At 23.3% G+C, this 12,704-nt stretch overlaps 2 protein-coding genes across 3 annotated transcripts; one reads left to right on the plus strand and one right to left on the minus strand.

The window, feature by feature from the left end:
* On the plus strand, positions 1-6,534 carry Hpd (4-hydroxyphenylpyruvate dioxygenase). The gene is made up of 11 exons (XM_011504593.1): positions 1-48; positions 1,131-1,157; positions 1,242-1,304; positions 1,560-1,664; positions 2,955-3,080; positions 3,166-3,255; positions 4,549-4,649; positions 4,765-4,842; positions 5,127-5,361; positions 6,050-6,289; positions 6,452-6,534. The coding sequence occupies exons 1-11, from the start codon at positions 1-3 to the stop codon at positions 6,524-6,526; spliced, it is 1,188 nt and encodes a 395-aa protein (XP_011502895.1). The 3' UTR covers positions 6,527-6,534.
* Positions 6,535-6,646: 112 nt separating this feature from the next.
* On the minus strand, positions 6,647-10,410 carry Ntf-2 (nuclear transport factor-2). 2 transcript variants are annotated; one of them, XM_011504528.1, is made up of 4 exons: positions 9,648-10,359; positions 9,491-9,562; positions 8,536-8,634; positions 6,647-7,122 (listed from the first exon to the last, which is right to left on the minus strand). In XM_011504528.1, the coding sequence occupies exons 1-4, from the start codon at positions 9,753-9,755 to the stop codon at positions 7,009-7,011; spliced, it is 393 nt and encodes a 130-aa protein (XP_011502830.1). In that variant the 5' UTR covers positions 9,756-10,359; the 3' UTR covers positions 6,647-7,008. The 2 variants fall into 2 exon arrangements, with proteins under 2 accessions (XP_011502830.1, XP_011502831.1); XM_011504529.1 differs by lacking the exon at positions 6,647-7,122 and adding an exon at positions 7,959-8,225 and having other exon boundaries at positions 9,648-10,410.
* Between the last annotated feature and the right edge of the window lie 2,294 nt (positions 10,411-12,704).

The following is a 12,704-nucleotide window of genomic DNA, read 5'->3' on the forward strand; positions in this document are numbered from 1 at the left end:
ATGAATAGAATATCACACTTGAGAAAGTTGAGAGCCTATGAGAAACACGTATCATCGCCGTGCTAAATACAATTCAATAGAAGAGGTGAAGATATGGAAAATCAAAAAATACTTGAATGCCAACAATTAATGTATTCGCTCTCGCTCCTCGAAAACGCGACAGGCTGATAAACAAGCCTCTATGCCTCGACCAATCCCGGATTGAACTTATTCGATCGGTTCGAGGCCTGAGCTTATTTAAAGGAGGAATCAGTAGTCGAATGCAACATTTTACAAAAAACATTTCTGATTTTTGGTTTTATACGAACGATTATTTGATTTGTATTAATTACTCCAAAATTAAAGATTAATTTATTGTAATATAATGGTAATTTATAAGTTGTACTCTTAAATCAAAAGTAATAAGTTTGAATTATGATGTACATAGCATTAATTAATTTTATCACTTTTAAATTTATAAAATTCTTTCGCATTCATTGATATTTACAATAGTTTTAAAAAGTTTTCAAAAATATTACTATTTAACATTGCTTATAAGTTTTTGATTCTTAGAACTACTGTCAATTTGCAATTTGTTTTCTTTTTTATTTAAAAAAAAAAAATTTAATTCGCAATATTTTGTATAGATTCAAATATACAATACTTTGAATTGTAATAAGGATAGCAATTTGATATTAACTTGTATTGCAATAACCGTATATAAGCCTATTTCTGTGCATATATACGTTTTTGCATAAATAATATTCTAAAATATTTGTAGGTAATATTTATAATTTACAGAGTACCTTGTATTATATGAAGTAATTACAATACCATCTATAAGATAGTAATTTATTTAAATTTATATCTTGCTTTTCACAAAATCTTTGATCTAAAATAATTATAAATAATATTAATGGTGTACTGAGGTACTATGCTTCTTACTATGCTTCTAAATATGAATAAAAAATATTTCTATTTATTTGGCATTTGTTTTTCATTAAGTTAAATATTTAATTATTCTATTATAATAAAATGCAGATTATTACAATTTAAAGCTTTTTCAAAACAGGATATAAATATAACTCCCAATGAAGTTCTCTAAATATTATTATTTGAATAATCAATTAGTGTTAATTTTTTATTTCTAGACTACGTATTCTAAAAAAGGACTTAAGGTATTTTTATATTACAATTTTTAAAAAATAGCTAGAATTCCGTAAAAATTTTATAATGTTTACAATTCATAAATTTATTTTCAGCCAAATGGAGGACAATTTCTTAATTTTGATCACGTAAAATTTTGGGTTGGAAATGCAAAGCAGGTGAATAGTGATAATTTATATTGAAAGAATTGATGTGCTTGAATATGTAATTCATTCATATTAAGCAACAATTTCAAATTCTTTAAGCCTAAATTTTAATTATAGCATCATACACACTGATAATTATAATTCACCATAACGATTTTAATAATTACAAGATAATTTATATATAATAGTATTCAAAAGTATCATAATTAAATATACTCTTTTTTAGATAAAATTTTTTTAATAACTTTGTAAAAAATTGTCTAATAGGCTGCTAGTTTTTATTGTGCAAGGATGGGCTTTGAACCATTAGGATATAATGGCTTGGAAACGGGCTCACGATGTAAGGCAGCGCACGCTATTAAGCTAAACAAGGTAATAAAATAATACATGAAAGATACATTATTTATTATTTTACATTGATTAATCATTAAAATTTAATATTGGTTGGAATGTTATTTCTATATTAATAGTATTTTATTGTATTTAAATAATAAAAGTATCTCGATTTGTAATAAAATTCTATTATTTTTAAAAATAAGTTTCATACTGTATTAGATATTTGTTATAAAGCATATTATATAACTGAAAATCATTTATTATTATTATTATTACTATAGTTAATTAGAAAAGTTAATAAAAAAATCAGAATATGTTTATAATTTACTTTTATTCTTTATTAAATACTTATAAGAATAATGAATGATTGTAAGAATAATGTCAATACTCAGGTTGCTTATTATAAACTATTTATGAATTAAAAAACTTTGGAATTTTTCTGATTTAATAACAAATATTATTTTGTTATGCAGGTATTTTTAATTAATATTCAATTAATCTATTATTTACAGTATTTTTAAAACAATATATTTCTAAATATGTAACTTGCTAGTTATTTTAATAAAGCTATAGATTTATAATTATAATATTACAAATTATAATGAAATGTTGTCATATAACATTATATCTAGTTTCGTTGAATTCATATTTACCGTACCATATTTTTAATACCATATTTTGAATTTATTTTACTATAACGGTATAAAGATAAGTATATATTTTGTAATTTTCAACTTTTTTATTTCAAATAATCTGGAAAGTCTGGAAAGTTTTTATTATGATTACGATTATGAAGAATTGATTATGAATTATGAAAGAATCGTATTTTCTATGAATTTATTTATACATGAAAATGCTAGATAATATAAAAATATATTTAAACAATATTGTATTACTATTTTTTTTTAATTTTGAATACTGCTAAAAAAATGAATGTATCGTAATTTCGATTTTTTAAATTACAAATTTAAAACCAAAATTTATATTGTCGAGGATTCATTATATTTATTATGATATTATTATATTATAATACTTGAATATTCATATATTTAATTTTGATGGTGGCATTAAAAATAGTAAAAATGCTTTATTCCTATGTTGAATTTAATGTTTATTTCTTACAATTTTAAGACACATTTCTTTCAATTGTAAAAAATTAATTGTATAATTTAATATACTAAATACAAATATATAGAAAAACGAGATTTGAAATATTTGTTTGTTAGATAAATTGTTATAATAAATTTAAGAATTAGTTGTTTTTTTTTTGATAATCTATTTTTTTCTAAAATCTACAATTTTAATTTCATTGTTACTGAATTTTAGATTATATTCGTATTTGAATCAGCTTATGAACCTGATAACGAAGAGATGGCCAATCATCTTTCTCGACATGGAGATGGAGTTCGTGATATTGCCTTTAACGTCAAGGATATTGATACCATTTTTAAGGTACTTTTCATTAGCATAATCTTTTATGTATAGAAATTTTTATACTTAAAAGCGAAGAATGAAAGTTTTAGCTAACATTTTATAGATTGCTAAATGCAGAGGCGCCAAAATTATTCGAGAATTGTGGGAAGAAAAAGATAAATATGGCGTTGTTAGATTTGCAACATTACAAACTGTGAGTATTTTCATACGTTTGTATATTTACATAGTATAAATTATTTAAAATTTTATTTTAAAACAGAAAACAGTACGAACAAGAATATATTATAAAATAATGCTATAAATTAATACAAAATATACAAAACAACAGCTTATAAATTATGTATTATAGGCAGTGGTCTACAATTAAAATTTATGAGATTTAACAAAACTTAGTATATCTAAAATAATATTATATAGAAATATTAAATTTAAAATTTAAATGCTTTATAATAGATTAAAATTTTTATTTATTGTATTAACCTTGTTACTCAAGTTTATTTTATTTCAATATTACAAATTTACAATGTATTTTATATTCCATTCTTGTGATTCTGGAAACGCGATGAGATTTAAAAAATTAAATAATTTATTTCAAACTAACTATTTATTTAAAACTAATAATTAATAATGACCAGAAATACTAGTAACATATTTTTATTAACACGTTATATAACAAAATTTAAATATCGTATATTATAAGTTTGAAAACTTATATTTTTATAAAATTAAATAAAAATATATAAGTTGTTTTATTTGAGAAAGCTTATTAATTATGTTATACCAAACATTAATTCTTAATAAATGTATTATATTAATTTACACTTATGAAAAGATTCATGAATCTAATGCTTTCTTATTTAATATTTTATAACTTTTGGAAGGACATAATATTAAACAATCGAACAATTCTATCTAGTAATATCAGCGATTTTATAAATGTAGTCATCTAAATTTCCAATAAAGTAATTCATATTCCGGAAACGTTATTATATACGTATCATTTATTATAAAATAAAATAAAATACTTTTGAAACAATCCTTGGATTTCATATATTTTTTTGCTTAAATTATTTTAAAAAATCAATACGTTGTATTATATTAAAAATACAATATATTTAAAAATTTACAAGATTTTCTGTAGATTATTTTCTAATATACATGTAATAATGAAATAAAAATTACATTAAATTGAAGTGATTATTTTTTATAATTATATATACAATTTGCTTCGTAACAGTTTATAATTCTATTTTTATTTTATACAAAAATAACATTTTTTATGAGAAATTATATTATTTCTTAAATTTATTTACAGGTACAAATAGAAAAAATTGATATTTTATAAATTTACATCGTAAATTATGGATTTGGATTTATATTATCAAATCCAAAGTAATCGATTTTTATATTAAGATTTAAAAGTTTATAAATATTTATTTTATAAGAGTGATTGCAATTTTACATATTTTTATTTTATATATTACAGTATGGAGATACACTTCATACATTCATTGATCGAACCAAATATAATGGAATATTTTTACCAGGTTTCCGAAAAATAGAAGGGGATGTCATTGCAAAACTTTTGTAAGTCGTAAAATGATATTTTATAATAATATATATTAATAAATATATTATTGCTTTTGATATAAACATTTTTGCTTGTTATATAAGCTAATAATTTTAAATAACTATTTTTCAGACCACCTATTAATTTGAATTTTATCGATCATATTGTTGGAAATCAACCAGATCAACAAATGGAGCCAATAGCAAAATGGTACATTGTAAAATTTAAAAAGATATTTTAAGTAAATTTCATCTTTTATTTTAATATAATTTGATGATACACTGTTAAAAATGGGTAAAAAGATATTGATTTAAATTAATTGATCTCCAATTTTATTCCCACTAATTGTGTTCATATAGAATTGTATATGTGTGATTGGGTGTATACTTGTATATAAAATGATTTGCCTGTGTTTTAGTTATTTGAGTAAATATTGAATATCATTTAGATGAAATAAAATTATAAATAATATTTTATTAATTTATTTATAATAGGTACGAGGATTTATTGCAATTTCATAGATTTTGGTCTGTTGATGATTCTCAATTGCATACGGAATTTTCAGCATTACGTTCGATTGTAATGACAAACTGGGAAGAAACAGTAAAAATGCCAATAAACGAACCAGCTTTTGGTAAAAAAAAATCACAAATTCAGGAATATGTTGAATATTATGGTGGTGCCGGAGTTCAACATATTGCACTTAATACTGATGACATAATAACTGCCGTGAGTTTTGATTTTTACATAAGTCAAAATAAATATAAACTTACTTTTAAATTCTAGAAAAATTATGATAAACATACGTATATTTATTGAATAATCGAAATATAGAATAATTTACTTTAAAAACTTAAAAAATTATATGCCGAGATTATGTAAATTGAAATACATTTTGAAAATCTTATTTTTATTGTTATGTAAAACAGTTGAAATAACACCTATTTTTATATTTTCTCGAATTGGTAATTTTTTATAATGATATACAAATAGTTTATTATTAATGTAATTAGAATTAAATTTTTAAGATTATTAACACTTTGATATAATTTTTTAAATGATATTTTTTTAACTTAGTCTTATAATTTAACATTTTTTAAAGAATTTGTATTGTTTCAAAGCAAATAGATAAATGCTCATATAACTATGCATATAATACACGTTTCCTAAAGGTATAATAATATGGTTATAAATAATATAACCTGGTATTATTAAATTTGTTGTAAACATGAAATGTAAAAAAATTTTAATTATTCTATCTTATGCTATTAACTAAAGAATAAATGATGTATATTAATACACCACTACATTTATTTATATTAAATGACTTTTTTTTATAATATAATATGCAAATAAATATGACATTTAAAAGAATCCTGCTCACAACACAATGATAATGATAATCGCTTTTATATAGATTTCAAATTTACGTTTAAGAGGAGTTGAATTTCTTAGTGTGCCTGACAGTTATTATAAAATATTGAGAAAAAGACTTCAATTAAGTAACATAAATGTAATTGAGGATCTTGATATTCTTCAAAAATTGCAAATCCTCATAGATTATGATGAGAATGGATATTTACTTCAAATTTTTACTAAGAATATGCAAGATAGGCCAACATTTTTTATAGAAGTTATTCAGAGATGTAATCATAATGTAAGATTTTCCATAATTATTAGATTGTTTTATAATGGAAGTAATAATATAATTTGTAAAGTATATCATAAAACTATTAATTATTTGTGAAAAAAATATATTTTATTTATACTTTTTAAACATAGGTAAACAATATTTAATAATTTTTTTCATTTATTCCAGGGTTTTGGTGCTGGAAATTTTCAAGCATTATTCGAAGCAATTGAAATAGAGCAAGCAAAGAGAGGCAATTTGTAATTGCAAAATAAATTATAATATAATAAATAAAATAATAAATCTCAATTTTTTTTTGAAAAATCTATTTCATCTAAATAAAATAGTTAGTGGTGCAGCTATTTTTGAAAAGAGATCGCATTATTTCATAACTATGTATAATAATTTATTGTCTTAGTGTATCAATAGTTTTATCTACCATAACAAGTCCATTATATGTGATGTAACTTTCTAAAAAAAACCTTTTAAATAAAGTTATATAAAATATAAAGAAATGAGGCTTCATTAATATCAAACTTATTTATTCTTAAATCCTCTTTTCGCCGACACGTAAGCAGCTTTGTATAAAAACAGTGATACCTAAAGAGAGGCAAACATTGTGTAACGTTATGATGAAAAAAATGTTTTCTTTATGATGTAAAAGTAGTTCGCTTATCCTCAATTTATTTCAGCCGTTATTTCTTGTTATTATCAACTGATCTCTTAGAGTCAGTAAAATCATTCATTTATATAGTATCATGGATACCTAGGCGAAAGATATCGTGTTGACAAAAGAACGAATTGGCTAACGGTTTCAACACAAATATCTGCGAAAAGGCGTGTGGTGGATCATCATCTGCCTGCAATAAGAATTTCAATTGTAATTTAAACTTCATAATTTTAACTATTTATTTTTAACTATCTGTAACGTAATATAATGTATTAAAAAAATAAATAAATAAAAGTCGTAGTCATAACATTAATTTAATTCAATTAAATTAATATCAAATGGGTAAATAATAGAACTTTTAAAAATTAAAAATTGTAAATTATTTTATAAACATAGGTTGTTTTGAATTCATGTAATTTAAAATTAATTTAATGCTGCTAACTTTATATCTCTAGGAAGTTATTATTCAGTAAATTATACAATTTACATATTTTCGATTCTATTAATTTTTAAACAATAAATTTTCAATTATTCAACAACTTTAAGGAGACATCTTTCTATAATAATATAATTACTCCCCCTTATAGTGATAAATAAATAAATAAATAATCAAATACACACTGCGTGCGTGCGCGCTCGTTCGTGTGTGTGCGCGCACATATTATATATGCATAATCGTACATTTATAAAATGGGTGAAAAAGTAAGTCAATTTAATAAATTTGACATATCCAATTCATTGAAATTATAAGTTTGGTTTATTTTTTTGAATATTTTTAATAATAAAATTAACTTTATAACATTTAAATCAATTTAGTAGTAAATTATATATTTGTCAAATAATATAAATAAATAATATTATTAATTAAATAAATAAAAATTATATGAATCGAAAATATATTATACACTTATTGCACGACTTCTTTAAAAAACAATCTAAAATCATGAATTTTGATAAGCTGTTTCCTTCAATTTAAATCCTTATAAATTATAAATTTATTTAGCTTTTGACATAAATAATCTCATACATTTCTTACTTATGGTGGGTATAGTAGGATACAGATAAAATAAAAAATTAAGCAATGCATATAAATGTAACAAAGCAAAAATGACTGCAGCTCAATTTAAGGGACTGCCTTTACCACAGTATGAAGATCGGCGGACGATCGTTCGTAGTTGTTTATACAGTGGCATGTAGCGCGAGTCTGAAGATATCGTGCTGCACGAAAAAGCTGGTGCCAATTGGCATCAGGACAAATGTCTGGATGTAGGCGTGAGGCTGATCATCATCAGTCTGCCCAACCATGAATGATCACTGAGTTTTCCATTAAAGATGTAGATTTAAAGTGAGATAGTCTCTGGACACTTGTTATTAGCTCAATCTCTACTTGACATAAAAAAATGTGAAGTAATAAAACTAATTACTTTAACAGTGTCCAGACGACATTTATGATGTAAAGGAAAGAAAACAAATGCTGTATGCAAGTTTTTGTGTCACAATCTTCCATAAATCTCATAATACTTATAACAACAATCATTCGCTTAATTATGCAATGCTAGAAAAAGGATAAGTTAAAGAAAATATACTAGAATTAAAAGCTTACCTGCAGCCTTCCTAGTACATTGATAAGAACACCACCATCAAACATAGGCTGCGAATCAATAGCTGTTATTATCCGATTGATTTTTTGAAAAGTTAGGCTCTAAGAGAAAGAAAATATTAAATAGATCACTTTAATTTTAATAAAAATTTAGTTTCATTATTTATAAATAGATTGAGAATATTTTTTTAATAATATTGAAAAATCAAGTTTAACAATATTTATGTATATTTAAGTCATTAGAGAACACTATAATTAATTTAATATAAAATTTAAATACAAATATTTTAATATCTTATACTGGCAAAAACTATGTTCTGTAATTGTTATGCATATACATATATATAAATATGCTTTAACTTGTATACGTTATTTTTATTTATTTTACTTAATACTTAATACTATTTACTTAATAAACTTGTATTTCATAATACCCTATGAATTCTATATCAAACTATTACATTATAATGGTGGACATTAAATTTTGTAATATTTATTTATTATATGATTGTTTCAATTTAGTACAATTGATTGTTAATAATAAATTCTATTTAAATTAATTTTAGTTCACTTTTACAAAAAACTATAACAGCCAAAATATAAATATCTATATATAAATATATTACCGATATATATAAATATATTATCTACTTAAAAATTTTTATTAATTCTTATTATAAAGTTATAAATAGAGAAATTAATTTTGCAGCTAAAATAATAAGTAATTATAAAAGCCATAGGATTGTATAATTTACAAATACTTTAATTTACAAAAGGATTTATACGGATGATTGCAAATAATAAGGCAACAAAATGAAAGTAAATTTTTAGCTAATAATTGACCATCTGCGTATTCAAAATCAGAGCTTTCAAATTATTGTACTGTTGTAGACGGTAAAATATCATCTAGATGCAAAGGATTCGTATCGCTCAGATTTAATCAATACATTATACTTACTGTAAGTTTTTCCATAATTTTGATAGAACCTTGAATTTGTAATCCTTCGAACGTCATGAAAGACGATTCCGTCTGAAAGTTACAATTTGTACAGTTTGTTTAAATTAATGCAATAAAAAATAAAGTTATCTAAGAATAAGCGTAGATATATGCTTACATTATACATATTAATTAGGTTCGGTCGCTGGGTGGGATCATCAAACATAGCATAATATTGCTGGACGAAACCTTTGCCAATGGCCTCGTATGAAAGGTTCAGCGCCATTACCAAATAAGAGGTTAAAGCTAACTTTGAACTTTCGCGAATTATTAACTATATATACACGCTCGAACCAGCGAAATGCGTGTTTAGGTGTGTGTGATAATAATAATCTACGATATAAATAACAAAAAAAAACGACTCTTTTGGTATTTGCACGTGAGTATTTTGAGCGGTCAAACTCGTTTCGGATTCTAGAGGCTAAAAGAACACGATAAAGCCCGCTCTACGTGAAAAATGTAGTAAAACAACCGGGCATCCCTTACGCGCTTGTTACCATTTGACCTTTTTGGAAAAAAATATTCCTGTGGCACCTTTCGTTTTTCGTCACAGTCAGCCTTCGCTCTGTTCACTTCTCTCGCGCGAATACGAAAAGTGGGTGGCGGGATGAAAGGGGAAAAAGATGAAAGCACGCGCGTATTATACGCCGTCTAAACCGCACATGTACGCCATACGCGACGGTGTAGGTCCGCGACATAAACGCTTAGCAGACCGACAATTTATTATCTTAGGTTTTCTTCGAGCCTATGCTCGCAAATGTGTGTGAATTTGCCTGCTATACGACTACGTATGCAATGGGACCGGTATGACATATATGTATTTAGATATTGAATCAATTCTTTTCTTATAAATTACCCAGGTATGAATGAACCATGCAGTACGAAGAGCCTCAAATTACCGGCTCTTTCAATTACTCTTACATAATATCCACGTAGTGTATGAAATGTATGAGCGCGAATATGCGCCCTAACGCACATGCATGCGCGCGCTCATGCTTGTGCACACAGAGGCACAGCGAATGCGTCAATTCGATTATGCTTTGTTGTTTTGAGCTCGACCGATAAGTAAGAGTTGCATTTCATTCAAAATGAAACGGATAGATGGCAAGTATAAAGAGTGCCGATAAATCTTCTAAAGTTCCTTCCATGAATTATAAATTTAAAATTCGCTACTAGTATAAATCTATTAAATAGTACAATCGCAATGTATTCTGATTAAAAAATTGAAAATAATAAGGTTCAAAAATGATTTTAATGTCAAAACAAAGTTGAAGAAAATGTGAATTGTTGGAAAATCATGTTTCTATCACTTTACATTATCAATTTATAGTCTTATTAAAAATAGTCAAGATTAAAAATGCTCAATATATTTTTAAATAATAATAATTAAAGAAAAATGCAGCTATGTTGTGTGTAAATTTAAAAATACGAATAAAAAATAAACAATAATTACATATTAATATCATCATGAATTTATTTATTGAATGTTTATATTTTTTTTTATTAAATAATGTTTATGTCGAATTAATTTTTATGAATAAATTATATATTGAAACTTCATAAACTAGTTTGAATGCTATTTCGACATTAATTTTATTTGGTATATAACCATGTTTTCATACTTATTTTTATCTAATTTTTAAAAACCAATTTAATTTGATTTATTATAATATTAGAATATACTATACTTTTTTCGTAGTTATTAACCATATTTTATTCTTCGTGAAAAGAGAAGCTCCTATATTCATAAATTTCGCCTCTTTGTGTTTCTTGATTAACAATTTATACATCTTCACTTATTGTGCTACTTTCGATACGATCAATAAAGCTTATGCTTTATAATGCGAATTGCTGAAATAATACATTGGAGTAAATTTTAACTGAATTTATGTAGTTTCACAAAAATGAATTACTCTGATTACAAAAAGTTACTATTAAATACAATTTTTTAAATTATAAATACTATTTCTTTTCGACATATTTTTATTACATATAATATGTATTATTTTACAATCCATATATTTTTAAACATCACTTTTATTATATGTATTCAATTCTTACCAAAATATTGTTTATTTAGCACAATTTTATTTGATATAAATAAAATTGTTTGCATTAACATGATTCCAAAAGTTAATTTAATTTCAATTCAGATAATCATATAAATAAATTATATATATATATATGTGTGTGTGCGTGTGTGTTTGTGTGTGTAAAGTACTTATCAAGTGAATTTATAAGTTTATAGATTTATTTTGAAAAATTATGTCTTAATATTTAAAAAATATGGTAGTACTTTAAGAAGATAATAAATTTTTCTCGAAGAAGAATAAATTGTTTATTTTCTTTATCATGTATTACCAGAAATTTATTTGAAAATAATTTATCTTGTGTTCAAACTCATTAGCAATCATTGTTAATAAGATATTTGAATACAAATTCTGACGAGAATAACTGTTGTGTACACGTCAATCGGGATCAACTAGTTTGTTCACCTTGCTTATATGCGTATATGAGTTATTTATAAATTATAATTCACAGTATGATTTATTATTATTTCTTGTTAAATATATTATATAAATCATAAAATTTAAATATTCATTGTATTAATTTTGCAATTGTAAGTATTATAATTATTATAAATATTATAAGAAACCTTGCTTTTTATTACTCAATTTGAGTAATTTTAGTTATATTGTATACTCCAGTAAAATAATTTACTTTAAAATCTTTATGTATATTATGTTTCTGTACATATTATTATAATATTCAAAATTGGTTTTAACTTCAATACCTTTTTCGTATTACTGTTAATACGATTGACTATACAATAACTTATTATATTATTTGGCAATATTTTTTTTTTCAAAATTGAATTCCTTATTATAAATTATAAGTTATATAATTATATTTTGAGAAATTTTTTTAAATTAATTAATTTTTTTATAATAATATTTTAATAACTTGCTATTATTTAGTGTTGCCATGACTACAATTAAACTCATTAAAATGTTAAAATGTGTCTTAAATAGTTACATAGTATACCAAAAAGACAATCTATTTATAATAATATAATTTGATATTGAAAAATTTTATTAGATAAAATATTATAAGAAGTTTTTTTAAATTCAATTCTTTTACTAAATATCAGAATTAAAATTAGAATAAAAATTAT

Source organism: Ceratosolen solmsi, unplaced genomic scaffold (assembly GCF_000503995.2).
Source record: "Ceratosolen solmsi marchali unplaced genomic scaffold, CerSol_1.0 scaffold148, whole genome shotgun sequence".
Classification (NCBI taxonomy): domain Eukaryota; kingdom Metazoa; phylum Arthropoda; class Insecta; order Hymenoptera; family Agaonidae; genus Ceratosolen; species Ceratosolen solmsi.

Excerpts from the sequence above, each read along its gene's own strand:
- Ntf-2 (XM_011504528.1), bottom strand. The coding sequence starts at position 9,755 with ATGGCGCTGAACCTTTCATACGAGGCCATTGGCAAAGGTTTCGTCCAG. Across the intron at positions 8,635-9,490 it reads AAATTATGGAAAAACTTACA|AGCCTAACTTTTCAAAAAAT; the intron begins GTAAGTATAATG and ends TCTTTCTCTTAG. Across the intron at positions 7,123-8,535 it reads ATGTACTAGGAAGGCTGCAG|GCAGATGATGATCCACCACA; the intron begins GTAAGCTTTTAA and ends TTCTTATTGCAG.
- Hpd (XM_011504593.1), top strand. The coding sequence starts at position 1 with ATGAATAGAATATCACACTTGAGAAAGTTGAGAGCCTATGAGAAACAC. Across the intron at positions 1,158-1,241 it reads ATTCTAAAAAAGGACTTAAG|CCAAATGGAGGACAATTTCT; the intron begins GTATTTTTATAT and ends ATTTATTTTCAG. Across the intron at positions 4,843-5,126 it reads ATGGAGCCAATAGCAAAATG|GTACGAGGATTTATTGCAAT; the intron begins GTACATTGTAAA and ends TATTTATAATAG.